Source organism: Eretmochelys imbricata, chromosome 1 (genome assembly GCF_965152235.1).
Source record: "Eretmochelys imbricata isolate rEreImb1 chromosome 1, rEreImb1.hap1, whole genome shotgun sequence".
Classification (NCBI taxonomy): Eukaryota; Metazoa; Chordata; order Testudines; family Cheloniidae; genus Eretmochelys; species Eretmochelys imbricata.
The window spans coordinates 180,141,895-180,162,500 of record NC_135572.1 but is presented as its reverse complement, the minus strand read 5'-3'; the positions used below and the strand labels follow the sequence as shown (position 1 = coordinate 180,162,500).

General features: G+C 37.0%; 1 protein-coding gene across 1 annotated transcript in view; it reads left to right on the top strand.

The window, feature by feature from the left end:
* The window catches only part of ROBO1 (roundabout guidance receptor 1), an 868,975-nt gene that overhangs the window by 835,425 nt on the left and 12,944 nt on the right, over positions 1-20,606 (top strand). Inside the window, exons 23-28 of the mRNA XM_077815450.1 lie at positions 2,370-2,705; positions 5,285-5,392; positions 7,894-8,038; positions 9,197-9,448; positions 13,729-14,138; positions 17,654-17,806. Of these exons, the coding sequence (XP_077671576.1) occupies positions 2,370-2,705; positions 5,285-5,392; positions 7,894-8,038; positions 9,197-9,448; positions 13,729-14,138; positions 17,654-17,806 (1,404 nt within the window). The remainder of the gene's footprint in view (positions 1-2,369; positions 2,706-5,284; positions 5,393-7,893; positions 8,039-9,196; positions 9,449-13,728; positions 14,139-17,653; positions 17,807-20,606) is intronic.

Here is a 20,606-nt window from a genome sequence, read left to right as displayed (position 1 = left end):
CACTTTATCGTTAAATCACAGTTATCTTTCTAAATCTAAATCTTTCTAAAATATATGCTTTAGCTCAACTGGAAGTTATGGGCTTGATGCAGGAATCATTTGGTGAAATTCTGTGGCCTTTGTTATACAGGAGGTCAGAACTGATTATCATAATGATCCCTTCTGGTCTTAATATCTATGAATCTTCTTAACCCCTTAAGTTTGTAGTTGTCTTATGCCCTGAAGCACAAAGGCTTATGTCCCTTATATATAAAAATGTAACTAATTACCCATGTATATTTCTAATATAATCTTATAAGTATAGTACTGAATAGGAACCTTACTTTATAGGGACAGCTTCTTTGTAAAAGTAGTGGGGAATATAAAATTCACATTTGATAAAATACATTTTCTGTTATATAGGGAAGCTGACATTTGTACAGATAGATACTTTCTAGGAAGACATCCTGATAGGTATAGTTTATGAATGGACCTACAGTAGTATGTATTATATTGATTATTGCCCTTCACAAAAAAATCAGATCCAGCAGAAGAAGAAAGCAACTACAAATATTTTTTAGAATGCCCTTAAAAGAAAATCAAAATAGAGGAGGAGGCATGAGTAATAAAGGATATACGGAAAGGTAACGAAGGAGACATAAGAAGGCAGAAGTTGCATGAAGAGGAGGAAAGAATGGCAGTATTGCTCTAAGTGATCATGAAAAAAAGTAAAGGGAAAGGCAAAAATGAAAAGATATAAGTAACAAAAGTCAAGAAGTTGAAGAGTATGTAGAGTGATAAATAACAGCTCCATGTGAAAGAAAAATAAATCAAAGGGTAATTTTTTTAAAAAAAATTGAAGCTGAAGGACATGAAGTTTGCAGTGAATAAGTTGTATGTAATGCCATGTAGTGCTCACATCCCTTAACCATTACAATGGGAATGAATGATTTCATTTTTGTATTTTACTGCCTTTACACAGAAATGTTTTCCTGAAAGAAGTGTAAATGTTAGAAAATGTTTTGGAAAAGTTTACATTTTCATTTCATAGACTCTAGAGGCTAAATCCTAAAATACTTACTTAATTTTTTACTCACTATTTTGGCTGGAGTTTGCCCTGACTAACGACATTGGGATTCGTCCCTAGGTTACCACGCAGCATTTATATTTCGTTAAAAAAGAGCAACTATCTTCTTGGTAATTATGTAATTATCATTACATATACAAATTGGTAAATGATAACACACATTAATGGTCATTCTGTGCTGGTTTCCTAATAACCCCATATATACAGGTCTGCTAACTCTGTTACTAGCACTCAACACGCTTCTGGTGGATTGGATATAGAGGGGAAACAAATGCTATGAAAGTAATGTCTATGCTAGTCACAGGGAAGCACATGGGGTTCCTGAAGGACAAGTATGCTAACCCAGCATTTAATACCAGAGCTGTGTTCTAGAATTGTGGTTAGAATGTCAGCACAAGCCTGGTAACTGTGAGACAGTCCCTGAGAGCTAACTTCTTGGCAAGGTAACTACTAGGAGGGTGAATTCACTTTTATTTATACTGAATAAAGTATGTATGATTAATAAGACCCAAATTATGATTAGCATGTTCTGCAACCCTTCCAAGAATGCTTTCCTATCTTTTTCTTTGAAGCTCACACATGTTGTTGTGCTAGAATCCAGTATTCTATTGAAGTCTTCCTAAACAGGTTTTGAGACCCCTTTCACACTGTACTGTATCTCTTCATTAATTATTTCTATCTCTGTAGAGCCATTGTTTTTTAAAAAAAACATGCACAGAAGAATCCATAAATAGCTCTTTTTCTTTTTCTGAAGTCTGACAGGGTTTAAAATGTTGTGAGTTGAATGCGGACATGAGACAGTTGTTTTGTATTTTTGCTCCAACTCTTAAGTGTTTTTATTTAAACACACAAATTGTCCTAAGTATGCTCAATTGTGTTTTTAGTTATTAAGATGCCAAAATTGTTTTGAGAATATTGCCCAAAAATTAATATGTTTATATTGCCAACCTAAGAGCAACAGAAAAGATATAAACATTATTGTAGGGACAAATTTAGCAAAACTGAATTTATAGAGAAGCCAAACAGAGGACTTTACTTTGGATCTGGAGAATTGTATAACATGGAGAAATAGGTGAGAACTAACAAAATTTTCTGAACCCATGTTTTTGTACAGTAACCTAAAAGGTAAATAAAGTTCAATAGGTTATTTATTTATAAGTTATATTATTACAACCCCATTTCTGCTTCACAGAATCAGGTCATATAGTTGTGCACAAAAATATTTGTAAAGCTTATTGCACATGAAGATATAGCGAGTAACTGAACAGAATGACCTTTTCTTTTTCCTTCCCCCTGTGGTTAGCTGATTGTATAGCAAATTACAACAACCAGCTGGAAAGCAAGCAAACAAACCTGATGCTGCCTGAGTCAACTGTTTATGGTGATGTGGACTTGAGCAACAAAATCAATGAGATGAAAACCTTCAATAGCCCAAATCTAAAGGATGGAAGATTTGTCAACCAACCTGGGCAGCCCACTCCTTATGCAACCACTCAGCTCATCCAGTCAAGCATCAGCAATAATGTTAACAGCAGCAGTGGGGATACAAATGAGAAACACTGGAAACCCTCTGTTCAGCAAAAACAAGAGGTTGCACCCGTACAGTACAACATTATGGAGCAAAACAAATTAAACAAAGGTGAAGAGCTTTTAGCTTTTTTACTCTTGTTTATTCATCAGATGATCGTCAGCCTTCTGGTGGTGGGAGTCCAAAGCTTGTCAGGACTAGTAAACGTAAACCTCTGTGGTGCTTCTAGGCTTTTTCCTTTGTAGATTTAGAAATTCCCAGTAACCAGTGTCAAAGAGTTAATTAGCACTACAATAACCTTCAAAGATTGAATTTATTATCACAAATAACTAGCTGCAACTTTAAAGAGAATTAAATAAAATATATTTTCATGTGGCTTTGTGATTAATTTAAATTTAATAGTAGGTGCTTAATTGGCTAGGACAGAGAATAAAATATCTTTTATTCATAAGACCAATGCATGGTAGTCACATTATATTCTACCTTAAATTTTAAATAGATCAACATCCTTTATCAGTTGTGGATGGAGGCAGGCTAATTAAATCTACATCTTCATGTAAACAAATGGAATTTTTGCACATCAAGCTGTGTAAAATTATATTGTGTTGTACACTGGGGACAGAAATGGACCAATCCAATTAATTTTAGCTTTATACCTAGCAAGCCTCCAACTCACATGTTCAGAGGGAATGCTATGGAAAAAAATTATGGATACTAAATTTCCTTTGTTCTGACTGCAGTTTGTGGGTTCAGAAGCTAAAAATAAATCGATTTCGGTGTAAACTTGAAACATCAGAATGTACTTTTGTGGCCTTAGGGGCACGTTTCTCCAATGTGATGTGTGGGGACTTGGAAGAAATAGGTATGTGATTTCTTGCTAATCTTCAGGCTACCGTGCAACCTGCTTTAATAACCTGATTTGCAAAGCAGTGCCCCTAGGAACTGGATCCATTCTAACTGTGAACTTTTTGAACAGATCGTTGTAACTTGTATGATCACATAGTGATATTGAAAAGATGTCTAGCAAAAAGACACGTTTCATTACAGAAGGTTGATTTCATCTGTTTCCTACCTGACCTACTTACCCACAGAGTAGTTGAGAGGGCCGTATAAAATGTGATACCGCCTTTTGACATAACCAAGTCAAAGGGAAAATTCAGTTTTTTTCTGGCTCCAAGCTGTCGTGAGAGGGGTTTTATCTTTTTGTAATTATGCGTATGCACTCACTTTTCTGTGGTGACCTCATGTATTACATTTCAGTTTCAGAATTAAAATGTTTGGATTTTACTACCAAGAAGACATTGTCTCTTTCAGATGGTATATATTACAGCTTCACATTTTCTAGCATATTGTGCTATGAAAAGACCCCATTAAAGCATTGTCCGCTGACAGTCATATATACATATTTCAGTGTTGATTTATTGTTTATCCTCTGTGTAAACAGACATGGAATGCAGGGCTTCATCATGAAGTGTGGAATGCAGCTAGACTACAGAATACATTCTGGTGTGGGATTTATGATTTTGCTCCTATTTTTCTCCCCATGCTTACATTATCAAAAGCATGTCTGCAGCAGATGGGGACTGGATTCTTAGCTACTCTGTGTGGCGATTTTTATGAGTCAATAGTCTGATCTTGGATTTCTTATTTCCTAAGTCAAAATCATCTCGCTGACAATTTTACCTATAGCTTTTATAATGAGAAATAACCATTTTGATGAGTTCCACGCTGTGCTTCATTGTCAGTACTTTATGTCCAATGGTTCTGTTTATGTCTTTATTTTATTTGGTCTATGAAGAGCAACTCATCTCCTTGCTAGTCTTCTGTAAATTATACACACTTCTTAAGCAAGAAAACATTATATTGTCTGATGAACATTTTATCCCTGAGAAATGTTTGTAGCTGTGATTGCCAAATCTAGCATTTAAAAATAAAATCCCTGTAATTAAATGTTCATCCAAACCTTTACAATTGGATAGGCCAGTTATTGTAGCTGTTAATAGTAAATACTGTGTCAGCACTATCTGGCAGTCTTCCTGGATACTATAGAGACATTGGACCATGTTCTCTGCTGTAAATTGACTTCAGTGGAATTTGGCTCTTGTAGGGTTAAACTCACTTCCATGCAGAAATATGGCATAAGCCTCGGTATGCTTTGGGACTTGAGTAGGGCATAGGCACTGTGCCTAGGGTTGAATTTCACCCTAAGTGTATGTCTAACTGCAATTGGACAACTGCAGCTGGCCCATGCCAGCTGATTTGGGCTCACAGGACTTGGGTTAAGGGGCTGCAGCCTGAGCTCTGGCACCTTCACGCCTCACAGGGTCCTAGAGCCCACTGGCTTGAGCACAAACATCAACACTGCAATTAAACAGTCCCTTAGCACAAGCCCAAGTCAGCTTGCAAAGGCCAGGTACAGATGTCCAGTTGCAGTGCAGACATATCCTTAATGACCATGGACCTTTTCTTGGTGTAGCTACTGAGTTGCCCTAAAACTCTGGAGACCTGTGGGTAATAGAAATTAAAGGAAAAGACAGGAGCAAAACAAATATGGGGAGGGTTAAAAGATTTCTCCCCCACCCATGCTTCCTCATAACATGTTCAGTGGGTCTTATTGTGTGTTATGAAGCAGGAATATACAGGAAATAGTTTATGTGAACGGAATATTAACTGTATTATTAAACCTACAGATTACAGAGTAAATGACAATAATGCTCCAACTATTCCATACAACCAGTCATATGACCAGAATACAGGAGGGTCCTACAATAGTTCAGATCGGGGCAGTAGTACATCTGGTGAGTATATTCATATCAAGCTACATTCTGCTAAAATAAAATATGGTTCTATTATTATTACCATATTTGATTAAACTGTATAAATATTCAGTACTAATGGCCTGATTTGCAGAACTGCTGCACATCCAGATCTCCCATTGGAGGAAATACAACAGCAACTCTATTGGGTCAGAATTAACTTCCATAGTCTATGGTTTCCTCCTCTTTACTACTTAAAATAAAGCATCAGCTAGTTGATTAATGCCATCTAGAATTGTGAAAGCCATATACTGCAGTATACTTTGGATTTCCTAACTTGGGTCCTCCACTGTTTGACATCTTGGCCTCCCAATAGCCAATTCTATACAAAAGTCTTTCTCAGAAATTTCAAAGAAAGCTGGATATAAAGCCGCATACTTCCCTTTCTGGAAAGGCACCAGACTCCCTTCCCATCCCTAGACACCAACCAAAAAACCCTACTTTATTATTGTATAGTGCACTTACTGAAAACACCGGAACATTTGTTTTATACCTAACAAAACTAGTTTCAGTAAATTTTGCATCTGTAATTTTTTAACTCTGATACCATACAATTTTGTTGAAAGAACTGAAAAAATTCCTCTGTTTTTATTTACACTGACTCAGTGAATATTTGTCAGAACTAATCTTACTGATAACTCAGATGTAGACAGTAGAGAATTAAAGAATTTTGTTTCTCACAGTGCCTTTCATATGCAGAGTATCCAAGAGCCCTTTGCAAAAGATTTCCTTGCAAAGAAACCTTGTTCTTCCTTAACTTTTGCTTTCGCCTAGGATGGCCCAATTGCCTTTTTCCTAACCTGTGTTTGATTTTAATCTAACTATCCTAACCTAACACTACTCTGTCAATGTAAATGTGTTTTAGTGTAAATGAGGCCTTGTATTTTCTGTCTTCAGGTAGGTCTGCCTGGTATTCTCAACTGTTTATTTGGGGTATAATGATATACCCCAGATAATAGGAAGCCTCTTAAACCTCCAGGATTCCCTGAAAGAACCTTCTGGGCATGGGCAGCTTGCCCAATTCTAGAGCAGCAGGATCTGCTGAATCTCAGTTCTACAGTATTCAGACTTGAAACGCAAAGCAATACCTCTCAGGGGATATGAACCCATGTGAATTAAGAGTGGGGGGGCATATTATTTACCGTGCTGACACTTAATATGTTTATTCATAACAATGACAAATTATAGCCCTACACCAAGGACTCCAGCAGGAATGAAACAAGGTGACCAGAGCAATACATTAATTGTGCTGAATCTAGTATATATACATTGGAGGATAAAGAACAAAATGCAGATTATGGTCTCCTTGGGACAATTAGGGTCTTGCTTGACACAATATGGTACTGATGTACCAGTAAAACAATAGTGAACAGCTAAAATATAATGGTACGTAGCAGTCAATGTGGAGCAATAACGAGCTGAAATATTGTCTATAGGAACACAATGTAGGAGACAGTGGCACAATTACACAATAACTTCAACATCCTTCATTATGTGAACAGGGTAAACTATGCTAGATATTAAAAGAAAAACTCTGCTTCTCCTAAGGAAGTTAATATGAAGAAGAATCATTTTAAAATTTCTATTATTTAAAAAAAATGAAACTACTAATTGTTTTCAAAGAGTTAATAAAAACGACAAAGTATACAAATTAACACACAGAAAATGTAGAGTTAGTTTTGATTACAGATAGTATTCTAGTCAAAATTCAGCACCTGAATAATTGATGAGTAAAGCTGGATTGTTAAAGCTACATCATTCTACTATAAGCCATAATTTCTCATTAACAGTGTCTGAAAACATTCACACCATACTTCATCAGGGTTTTTTTTTTTTTTTTAGTTATTTTAGTTCTCCCAGCAATTATTTTCAACTCCACCTGCCATTCATACTAAAATTAGTAATTTCATTGTGCCTAAAACATTTCAGTGGACATATACAAATTGAATATATTCAGTGACTTAATGCAACAGTGGAACTTTAATAGATCATATCTGTATCCTATTGTATTTTAGGTTCCAGCAATTAAATAACAGAAAGGCACTTTGGAAAATATGTCTACAGCTCATTTGGTTTAGATCATAATCTATAATGTAATTAATAGCTGTTGGAGGATCATTCTTAATGATATTGCTTGTAAAATTCATTTATGGCTTTTTTGCATTTTAGCTATTTATTAAGTTATGAATACTGTGTGTTTTGTCCTTGTTGTATTAAAGTTTCTGGTTAAAATTAACTGCAGCAAAATGTGGAATAATTGGTTTTACAATGCAACTGTAATTATGAGGTTATGTATGCAGAGAGGAAGGACCAGAACTTGCTCCCAGTCAGGTCAATGGTAAAATCCACATTGACTTCAATAGGAGCTGGAATGATCCTGATCCTCTCCCCCTACCCCCCACAACACACCCAGGGGAGATGTAATTAGGTGAAAAGAGATAATTAAAAGCATTTTTAAAAATATATTATTTATTCATTCTTAGGGAGTCAAGGACACAAGAAGGGTGCCCGCACCCCTAAGGTACCCAAACAGGCTGGCATGAACTGGGCAGATCTACTTCCTCCTCCCCCCGCACACCCTCCTCCCCACAGCAATAGTGAAGATTACAGTCTTTCTGTGGATGAAAGGTAAGAAAACCGAACAAATCATCCTTTTATCATTTTGCTGACAAGATAGCTCAAATTGATTTAATTTAATTTGTGCTCTGGCAATGTACTAATGAAGTTTTCCTTCAATCCACTTTGGATATTCATGAACTACATAAAGTATTATTAAAATACAAAAAAGGCTTTTGAGAGGATTGTGCCTCTGTCAGTGCATCTTTACCAACTGTTATTCCAGTTCTGAAACTGATGCTCTGTGTTGTTTGGATTTTAGCGTGTTTTTTCTTTTTTTCCATGGGGGAATGAAGTGGCTTGCATTGTACTCAATGAGGGGCCATATTTAGCAGTATAATACACAACCTGTTGAATAAATTCTACAGCACAGTAATCTTCAATTAGATTAGACCAGTTCTATATTTGTAGACAGCTAGAGATCTGGGAGGAAATCCTGGCTCCTTATAAAGTCAATGGGAGTTTTGCCATTGCGATAATAGGGCGAGGATTTTATCCCTTGAATTTAAGTAAACATACTCAATATTCTTAAAAGAATGAAAATTAAAAAAAATATTCCGGCGGTTAAATTGTTATTTTCTTGAAATGACCTTGCCTCGTTCTTGACACTTCGCCTGTAATTATAAGATCCAGCAAGCAAGCAGTTCCACAGTTTTTTATAGTTTGAAAATCTCTGACCATTTGAGCTAGAATAACGAGTAGTAGATGCTGTGGACCAGATCTTCATGTTTATTAAATTTGCGTTTAATACATCTGGTGGAATATTTTTCATCTGATATTTTATTTAACAAATATTGCAGTCATTTGTTAAATAATTTATCAATTTAATTATGTTTAGTAGCATCCAACCAGCTCTATAACTTGACTACTCTTCGTCAAATAAATTATTTGACGCACAATAATATTCACTGAATAATATATTCACCAAATATTATTTTTCTAGTCTTTGATTTGCCCTCGTACCCATTTTAGTCACCTAGCAGCTAATTTAGACACCTACAGATCTCATGGGACAATTGGGAAATGAAATCCTGGCCACATTGAAGTCAATGGCAAAGCCCTTTTGACTTCAGTGGGATCAGGATCTTTCCCCAGCCCTTTATTTTTATTGCATCAAACAAGTTTAATTTAAGCTACAGTCCTCATTTTTTTTAAAAAACTATTTCTTAGTTATGACCAAGAAATTCCATGTCCAGTGCCACCTGCAAGGATGTATCTACAGCAAGATGAGCTAGAGGAAGAAGATGATGATGAGCGAGGTCCTACTCCTCCAGTCCGAGGAGCAGCTTCCTCTCCCGCAGCTGTCTCCTACAGCCACCAGTCTACTGCCACTCTAACACCCTCACCCCAAGAGGAACTACAGCCCATGTTACAGGATTGTCAAGAGGAAATAGGACACATACAACACCAACCTGACCGGAGGTATGTTGCCGCAAATATGCAGAGATGACAGATGAAATTCCACTCCCACTGAAGTCAATGACAAAACTCCCATTGACTTCAAAGGGCCAGGATTTCACCCAACATATTTACTCTGCTTATATTTAATTTACAAATTGGGAAGATTTGACTATGTATATTCTTAGAGCTAGGTAATTAAGTTGCTTTAATATTGTAATATGAAAGGAAATGCAGTGTATCATCTTGTGTTACATACAATGCTGACACAAGTTAAATGCACAGTCATCAGGATACTAAAGTGGTATCGTTAACACAATTTACCATATAATTACAGTTCCATTGTTTCCAATAGATTTACTGCATTATTACCATAAAATAGCTTGCATTATTTCACAGTAACTGTGCAATTAACTTGTCACCAATGTGTATGAATATATATAAATATATAATTTATATAAGCTATAGGTTTTCCTCCTTTCATAAATCCTACTGCGGTAAATTACTGCTTGTGAAATTTCCTTCATGTTCCCACCTTCCCTCATTTTTTAAATAAAGACGGTCATTAAAAAGATCTATATTTGTTCCAGGGACATTTTGCTTCCATTCTGAGTTTACTGTACCCTTGCAGCTTCTCTCTATATATATATATTTAAAAAAACGTGAATTTTGACTAAATGTGACTATGGTTTAGCTTGCTGTTTTGTTGCAATAATAGAACTTTTGTCCCAGGAACATAGTCTTTGTAGATTCCTCCCCCATTAGCTTATATATATTGAATTTATGATAAACCATTAGACTTTTAATATTCCTGTCATTTTTTTTGAAAATTTTTATTATTTTCAAGAATTTCTAGGCTTATTGTTCCAAAGATCAGTTTAGCGCTTCTTAATTTTTCATATTTCTTATTCCTGGGCTTATTTCAAAGCAATATTTTTCTAAAGGGTCATCTTGCTGAATTAATTGCTTGAATTTGATTTTGTTAATGTAGCTTTTTATAGGTGTGTTTCCCAGAAAAAGAATGTCGAGTATCTTTTTTTTTTTTTTTAGTTAGCCCCTTTTTATTGTAAAGCCAAGCCTGGTACTTTAAACCTTGCTTTTTAAAAATGGCTTCAAATCTGCTTTTAACTTTATCCCCCATGTTTCCTCAGTGATCCCATTTCATCCTCTCTACTCTAGTATTCTGTATTTTTTTACCCTCTGTCATGTTCTGCATCTTGTCCTCTTTCTTTCTCCTCATGACGTTCATTCCTTCTTTCCCTTCCATGTACACCGATGGAGAAGGGGGGGTGTCCACTCAATCTTCCTTTGGGTGTCGCTTCCCAGACCCTCAGTTTCTCTGTTTTGAATAGTGTGGTGCACTGAGCGAGCCAGCAGCTTGTGTGCAAAGAAGAGGATGCAGCGGGCCACAGCCTGGCAGTTAGAATGTTTCCCTCAGCACAAGGAGTGGAAGGTGGCCACCACAGATGTATCACCAAACTTAAGGAAATATGATTGAATGTGGCTATAAGGATGCACCATTGAACTGCTAGGGTATAAGGATTTGCTATGTAAGGGATGGAAGAAATATCCTAAACATATTTTTGCTGTTATTAAAGGGGGTTAGATAAACATCACTAGCGGATAAATGCCATTGCCTCCATTCTTTGGAAAGCTGCTAGTGACTCAGCCCTAATAAGAAACACAGTGTAGTTGGGCTACCTTGGTTATGTGTCTTTAGCTTTTCCAGTGTTGTCTCTTATCTATTTGATATGTTCGTTTCTTTTATTAAAATAAAGCCACTGTATCGTATAAGTTCTCTTGCATGATCAGCAAGGCTTGCCTGACTGCATCTTCCACTCTACTTTGCTTGATGACAGGTTTCAGTGTAGCAGCCGTTTTAGTCTGTATCTGCAAAAAGAAATGGAGTACTTTTGGCACCTTAGAGACTAACCAATTTATCTGAGCATAAGCTTTCGTGAGCTACAGCTCACTTCATCGGATGCATGCAGTAGAAAATACTGCATGCATCCGATGAAGTGAGCTGTAGCTCATGAAAGCTTATGCTCAGATAAATTGGTTAGTCTCTAAGGTGCCACAAGCACTCCTTTTCTTTCCACTCTACTGGCATTGTTATGACATGTTATGTTTAGGAGTTGGCTGTTGTGTGCTCAGCACTTGAAATACATTCTGGAAGGAAGTTTACACTTGGAACATGGAGAATGAGAAGGCTTTCTAATTGAGAACACTTATTTCAAATGACACAAACTTCTGTATTAAGTACTAAGATTTCTTGATTAACTGAAAATATTCATTGTTACAAATAATAAAAGTATCTGACAGAGAAATAAGTTGAGCATGTAGCTTTGTACTGAAGATTATATCTAAAATGCTATTATCTGAAATGTATCTGTAAGGTTGGTAGAGCTTTACTCTCTGAACTCCAGTTCATTTGGAGGATGGAAAGGTTACTTAACAGAGGGGGCCATCTCCTCTTCCCTCCTCTCCAGTCTTTAATGCTTTCTGTAATGATTCTACAGCCATGCTCCGTGTTGTGGGCCCCAGGAACCAGGCAGCTGGAACATTGCTCTCTGCGATGCTGATTGTGTTCAGTAATGTTGTCTGTTCGGTCAGCTTGCCACAGTTGCAGCAGATTGAAATAGAAAGCTCTGCTCTGGAAGAATGTAAAAAGCACAGTGAGATAGGAGACACTGTGAATGTTAAAGCCAGAGTCACTGTAATCTAGTATGGGGCTGTGTAAAGTGGAAGAAATGCTGCTATATGTCCATGAATATGCCCATGTCCTCAGTGATACTACCTTTATGGGTTAGTGAGCAAGCTGAATTTCCAAGAACCCTCTCTATGTTTTGTAAATAGTTGCCTGTCTCTTGGTAACAAAATCCAGAGAACAGGAAGACTAGTAGACAAATGTACTACAAGGACACATCTTGCCAGGATCCCACATTAAACCAATAGAATTTAGCCAAGATGGGGCACTATATAAAGGCGAATAAAGCTTCTTTTCATTCAGCTATGGCCTCTGTCATTTCTATTAAATGATTATTTGGTTAAAATATCTCTAATTGTCACTGCTTCTGTGGCCTTCCGTAGTTAAGACAACCAGTAGAAGTGCGTGTACAATATTTTTAAGGAAATGGTAGATTATTCAGTTCAAGGATTTCTGCATTTTGTTGTGAAAGATGAGCACTTGCTTTATTTAAAAAAAGGAAATGTTTGTTTAGATACATAACTTTTTTTAAGCAAAACCTGGCCCATTTCTAGCAGTGGGTGAGTAAAACTAAGCCAGCCAAAAATAGGAAAATTAACATTTTTCAAGTTTGTAAAGATAGCCATTTTGCTGAAGTGATGATAAAGCAAAATTGATGGGTTGGAAACCATGAGAAATAGAAAACATTGGGAAATTTTTCAAACCAGATTCTGGTCAAAAGAGCAAACAGCAGATATCCTTTGTGATGAAAGAAGACAAAAGTCTGGTCATTCCCTCCCCAGGCATATCTTCCTTTTGGGTAAATGACAACTAAAAAGCACAGGAGACAAACTAATGACAATATCTGCAACATTAAGATAAATGTTCTGCAGATCAAAATATTAAATGAACCAAACATTGATCCCATAATGCCCAGACACAGTCCTTTAACTTTTGAATCTAGCAGCTCTGTTACTGATTATTTAGGAACAAGAATAATATGGATACATTTGGATACTCTCCAAAGTTAGATATAAATGATATTGAATAATTCTCTTTAACATTACCTTCCAGACCAGTTTCAAACCTATGTTTGGAATAAGTGGGGGAAAAAATTCTGAGAAGGATAATGTTTATGGAGCAGTCTGCTTGGGTGTAGATGCCTATTGTCTCTGATAATAGCACGCTTCAAAAGCAATATACAATCACACCTTTTGCTCACATTCACAGGTGTGCACTTCCTAATGTAATTCTTTAAGCTGTGTCCTAAACTGTCACCTCCCCTTTCCTAACTGAACATGAGCTAAATTATGAAACATAAGGAGATTTATACATAAGCGAGCACATTTTTATTAAACTGGAGTGAAAGGTACCATAAGAGATGGCCAATTTCTTTTTTTGGTTGATTTCTGATTTCATAGCTGTCGGTCATCTCTGATTATAGAAAAAAAGTAAAATCCTGCTACTTTCAAATCTAAATCCTGGGAATTTAAAATGGCAAAACAAATTGGTTAGCATGTCAAAGAAATATTCCACTGTTTTTTCTAGGATATTTTGTTTTGTTCTGGTTAGTTTGTGCAACTGAAATAACAATTTTTAACATTGTGTTTACATGCAGACGTCAGCCTGTGAGTCCTCCACCCCCTCCAAGGCCTATTTCTCCACCACACACCTATGGGTACATTTCAGGACCCCTGGTCTCAGATATGGATACTGATGCACCAGAAGAGGAAGAGGATGAGGCAGAAATAGAGGTTGCCAAGATGCAGAACAGAAGGCTCCTTTTGCGTGGCCTTGAACAGACACCTGCCTCGAGTGTTGGCGATTTGGAAAGCTCTGTAACGGGGTCCATGATTAATGGTTGGGGCTCAGCCTCAGAAGAAGACAACATCTCAAGTGGACGGTCCAGTGTTAGCTCTTCTGATGGATCGTTTTTTACTGATGCAGATTTTGCACAAGCTGTTGCTGCAGCAGCAGAATATGCTGGTCTTAAAGTAGCAAGACGTCAAGTGCAGGATGCAGCAGGAGGTGAGGTCTTATAAAGGCACGGTGTGCTTGGTTGGGGATGAAAAAAGAAAAACTGCCACCATGCCATGTCTTTTATCCAAAGGTTGTCCCTAAATTTCTTAAATAACTTAACAATGAATCACAGTCTGCTGTTCCAATTTGTACAAATTCAGCACGCTCAGAAAATTGACTTGCATGCCCTCATAATTATCTCCTACGCTCTGGCTCTTCCAGCAGGTAATGTATTATTCGTTGAAGTGAAATGGGAGGCAGTTAACGCTGCTTAAGATCTCCAGGTTGCGGGGTGAGGAAGGACTTCGAATTAAACAGTCCAATTCACTATATTACATTTAATTGCTGCTAAACATTGTTTTACATCAAATCAATTGTCGGAGATGTGGCTGTAAAAATGAAACCTGTGTGCTAAATCATGGGGGGGGTGGGACTCTAATTGATTTAAAATTCAAATACAGCTGAAATTATTATTGTTCTCTTAGGTCTTGTCTATACAGTTCCACGGTTTGGAATATGTGTGAATAGCAGTGAACACCAAACGGCTGCACTGTAACTTCCCCATGTGGATGGTGTGGGCATGAACTAAAAGGTTCCTAGTTTGCATTAATGTAGTCCTCTTCAAACGGGAGTGTGTAGATATGCCGTAGAATTTGGTGAAGAAGTGGAGGAATGGGAGGCAGGTCGGTGATGAGGATAAAGGCTCATGTGGACAGTGGTCTGTCAGAGGGGAAGAAAAACAAGAATAAAAACAACATTCATATTCTTTGACTGTTGTAACTCAGGCATGCGAATGTGCTCTGAACTGAAAATACATGCAGTTACATGAACTCAGTTTGGGAGCCATTTGCAAACTTAAAAATGGTTGAATAGTTTTGTCTTTGTTTTTAAATGTTACAGTATAAAGATGTAAGGGTATAATGTGTATCTAAGCAGTGAAATCAAAGATAGAAAGTTCAATCTTAAATTTCTCTGTTGTGCAAAATCACCCCTATGCACATCATATGTATAGGACACAGGAATTATCATACTGCACTAGTCCAGTATCCTGTCTCCTACAGTGGCCAGTACCAAATGCTTCAGGAGAAGGCATAAGAAGTCCAGAAGAAGCAGGCAGTTTGGGATAACATGTCCTGAGGGAAGGTTCTTACAATTGGTGTATTCCCTGAAGCATGGTGGTTTAGAACCTTTCAAAAACTCTTGTTTGTTTAGAATTTGCTATTATAACTCTGGATATTCTTGTTATCCGTATAAACATCCAGTTTCTTTTTTATTCTTGTTAAGCTTTTAGCCTCAATGACACCTAAAGGTTATATAAAACCGTGATTTCTTCTTACTGATTTTGAAATTTTGCTACCTTTTAGTTTAATTGAATGTCTTTTTTCTTATATTATGAGACAGGGTGAACAGAAGTTTCCAGCTGGCCCTTTCTCTAAAATGCATTATTTTGTATATTTTTCATGTCCTCCCTGTAAAGTACATGATCCCAATCTTTTTGTTCTCTTCATATGAGAGTTTTAGTTTATCCATGTCTACTGGAATGTGAAAAGTATAGTGTTTCAGCTTTAACACTTTATTTTCTAGGTTTTGTAAGCTTAAGAATACATTTAATCACATTTTAAGATAATTATTTGCCATTTACTATACTGGGGAACATCATCAGTCTCTGTTTGGAGCATAGTTGAGACAAACTGCCCTTGGCTTGGCATCATAATTTATAACCTGTCATTTCAGAAAATTCTTTTAGATTACAAACAAACTACACTTGGCTTTTCCGCTGGTCAACATTCAATATGTAATAAATATTTCATATTGGAGCACAAGCACTATTAGCTACCAGGATTAACTGAATATGAATAACCAGTGATCTGAGTAGGCTTCATGCTTACCAAATAGGTTAGTGTCATGTTTCAGCTGATAAATGGGACTGCTACAGTTCGAAGAGATCTGTGACTATCTTGCCAACCCTTTATAGCCACTAGAGCCAGAACACTGGGATTCTATTACTGTAGTTTTGTCTTCACCCACTCTACAGAGCTGCAAGATTCCTTTCTCATTTCTAATTTCCATTCTGACTTTTAGCATTCCTTTGTTTCAACATGGCTGTTCATCATGAAGAAAGAGAAGGGGAGGTAGTTTAGTTATTTTGAGTGAAATCTTGGCCTCACTGCAGTCAGTAGTAAAACTCACGTTGACTTAAATGGGGCCCCAATTTCATCCTTTTGTATAACTATTTGGAATAGATATTTTTACATACTACTGATGTAAAAAAAATTAAACTTAGCAACATTTAAAAGAGTATTATGAATTGCGGGTTTTGTTTTGTTTTGTGTTTGCATTTTCCTGAATACAAACACTGGAGATGTGACACTGCTCATGTACAAATGAAGTATTAGGAAATGCAAATCAGGGTGTCACAGGGACTGCTGGTCGGTCACCTCCTGTTTGCTCTGGGGATTAGCTGATTTCAGGTCTGACATCTCCTTTCCACCTCTTACCGTGTGCTCTGCCTTCTCTTCCTAGCTTTCCGTGAGGCAAGTTGCTCTGTGTCTGTGGTTTGGCCATCCAGCCAAAGTGCACACGTCCTCTCCTTCCAGCGTATCAGAGTCTCTGCTAACAAACAGGCTCAGGCAGCCTTCCCATTCACTGCCCAGCCAGTGCCACTTCTCCAGTAGCTGGTAGAGGAACGAGGCCCACCCTCTAGTCTGGGTCCCGAACGTTCTGTCCTGTTCTGAACCTTACTGCCTTTTTTCTGAGTCTTTACCAACCTTCTGGCTCCACCCCTTAGACTACTTCCCTGCAGCTCCTTTCTGTTGCTAGCTTCCTGGCTTTATCCTAGCCCTGCGTCTTTCTTCTCAGCTGTGCACCATCATCATGCAGGGGATTAATTAGGCCACAAAATTCCTTCTCAGCCTTATTAACCCCTTCCAGGCTGGTGTGGGGTGAACACCCCATCATACAGGGATTTGTCATATTTTGGATCTAGGAACAATTTGGTGTACTTCACAAATAGTGCTTTATTGTTAATGATTCAAGCAGTGTAGTGCTGTATGCATTTGTAACTAGGTCCTGCTCATTGTTCTGCCATGGTACATTTTTGAGTGAACCTGTGCATTGTCCATGCCAGAGGATCTGAAGCCCATTGTGAAAGTGATGCATTTTGTTGTTCATGGACATTGCTATTGGGCTGATAAAACATTCTATTCCTGCTTGGTCACAGAGTTCAGATTCCTGCAGGGCACCTACTAGAAACAAACAAGTTGTATAATTTCTGGGAAACTAAGTCCGCCTGTTTATTGATTTGAAGATTAATGTATCTCTTCAATTGTTTGTTAAAAATATGCTGTAAACCATATCACCAATAAGGATATTACAAGATTTAGGTTAATGTAATATTATAATTAAATAACTTCAGTTTTAGAATGGCTGCACATGATTCTCATTTTAAAAAGAGAGGGAATATAATATCTTATTTTGGAGAGAAAAATAACAACATTCTGTTGTTCTGTAATTATTTTTTTCAGGCCGTAGACATTTTCATGTATCGCACTGCCCTAGACCCACCAGCCCTGTGTCTACTGACAGCAACATGAGTGCTGTTGTAATACAAAAGCTCCGACCTGCCAAAAAGCAAAAACACCAGCCAGGACATCTGCGCAGAGAAGTCTACACAGATGGTAAGTCAGTCCATTGAAACAGGTGAAAGTGTCAATGAACTGCTCTAGATATATGCTGAGTGTGTAAAGGTTTTCCTCAGAGATAACATTCTGTTTTAAAAAAAACCAGTGATTTGTGTTTGCTATTGCTAAATATGTTAAGCAAATTAATCATTTCAAATTTCCATACTTGGTAGTCTTTATGGATGCCTCCGCTGCACCTGTTTTCTGTCATGTCCTAATAGGCTAATTGCTGCATTATTTAAGAGAAAAGGTAGCACATATAGGTAGGGTAGTTGAAAATAATGTGTGCCTGGGATTAAAATTTTCATTAAAATAATGGAACAATAACTCCTCCAAAGTGTCAGGTTTTTTTTCACAGAAACAATTTAGCATTCAGATGGTAACCAACAAAATAGCTGAATTTTAATCCGAATGCAAGTATTGTTAGTTACTTTGTGCACCAAAAGGCAAAATGTAATCATCTTCTCTCATGCCTTCACACACAATATCGACTCCTGCTGAAAAGGTAATGCTTGTATTCTCTGGGGAGTATAGGAGGATAATGCAAACATTGTGATGTTGTCTGGAGAGAGCCTTTAATGAAAATGCCTCAGGTGGCCCAGCTTTTATTAAACCACCGCCTTCCAGTTTTTATAAACAACTCAAGGGCTTTGTGGAAATTCATGTAAGATAAATTCTTGAAGACTTACCCATCTTGTCAAGTTTGCTAAATTCGCTAAAAGAGGAGGGGAACGAAGGAGTGTCAGAGGCATCATTCCCCACCTCCTGGTTCTCAGCAACAACAATCTGATTAGGACTTTCATTACTAGTCAGAAATTTTTCAAAGAGGGGCATCATTTGCCATTATCATATGAAAGCCTAATATTATAGATCCTTATCCAGGGTTACAAGAAGGGGTTTTTGAGCCACTTCTCCCTGTGAGTCTTACCACTTGACAGAAAAATTTAATACAAAGCTCACAGCATGATGAGCAGAAGTAATTTTGCAATGAGTGGTTGTCCGTGCTATTATCTGACATTATTCTGAGTATTTTCTCTCACTAGCATCCATCTGATATTCGACTGCATTAAATATTGGCATGACACAGTGCACCTGGGCCTCTTGGCTTCTGCCCAGGTCCCTTTTGTCAGTGAAACTGAGCTGTCAGAATATTATCTGATTTCAAGAGGTTATTTACAGTGGTTTTGTGCGTGTTTGCTTCTGTGAAAGGGACAACATAGGGTGTAAATCCCAAAACTATACCAGCAATTTTACATTTATGGGACCTCTGTAATGGCATTTTACAAGATTTTATGGACATTTTATCAGCTTTTATTATCTTGAAGAGAATGCTCTTAACTGAAAAATTGGCTAAACATCAAACCTTGATATAATCACATCTACAGTAGCTAGGACATCAGAAAGAAAATCTGGACTGGAGTTGTATGTGGCCATTTCTTTCTCTCTAGCACAGGAATAAATAAGTGAGGGATCTGTATTTGGTGTATTTTGTAAAAGTAATTATACTAAGTTAGACCATGCAGCACTGTGGTTAAAAATTGTAACAGATTTGACAGTTGTGATCAATATTTGTTTTGTATGCTCGAGCAGATGCTTATTTCAGCATGTTTTCTAATAAGACATGATTTTCCGCTAACCTCTGTGTTATAATTAATTTGCTATACATTGTGATTGGTCAGAGAGTAGGGATTTGTTCTATTTTCTGCAATACTAATAAAACCCAGTTCAGTTTTGTTGTATTATTATTTTTTGCCCCAATCCATTTGCACAGCCATATTTGAAGTCTTACTGAAAATTATAATCACTCATTTTAATAGGCACATATAGAAGCTGCTCCTTTAGAATAAGCTGTAAAATAATATCTAATAATTATTTTCCTTAAGTGGAGAACAGTGATATGTCGACATGAAAGAAACAATTGAGCGCAGTTGACCTTTCAAGGTACCTCTTCATTTCTTCCATTGGTTTGGTGTCATACTGTGATTTATTTCTTTTATAAAGCACTGCTTACTACTAGAGAAGCTTCTAGTTTTTCCCATAATGAGTGAGCAGCCTAGTTTACAGTGGAAGAAAACTAATGGTCTGAACCTGGACTTTTATCCCTGGTTGGAGCTGTTAAATACTAGAAGGGAGAAGAGATTAATTATTTCATCATTTCTCTATCTTTTCAATAAAACCTACATTCACAAGTGACTGCTAAACAACAGCTATTTCTTATGTAGCATAGAAGCATTTTTCACTATTCCCAAATTACTTGGCTACATTAGCTCAATAAATATTTTCTAGCAGTTTTATGAAATATCTGTGACATGAAGGATTTACACAGCTGGATGATAAAAAAAAATATGGAAGCAAATTCAGGTGTCAGATGATTGGTTGAAATTGCCAAGAATGTTGTCAGCAGCATTATATGCATATGCTGTAAAAATTCTGGTTTTGTTTTCTTTCTTCCGGCACGGTTTATGAAGTAGATTATTGTTGCTTCAGAGAGTTTTTATTCATAATGCAGCAATGAAAGGAGATGTGTTTGCTTTCCATTGCTTATTCTTAAACACAGGATGTTTTTTTAGTTTACTGTGCATTGTATAAGATTGAACAAGCTGAGGGTAATGTAATGACTATGTTATATCCTTGCCTGATACTAGTTCAGATCAGTTTCTGCTGAATGTAGAACAGACTTTCAGCTCTGTTGTTTTGTTCATTGACAGTCACCCAGATTGTGAAATGTTTGCCATATTTGTTGCTAAAAATCTTTTGCTGAGAAAGGAGGGTAAGGAGTAAATATATGTATATTTAA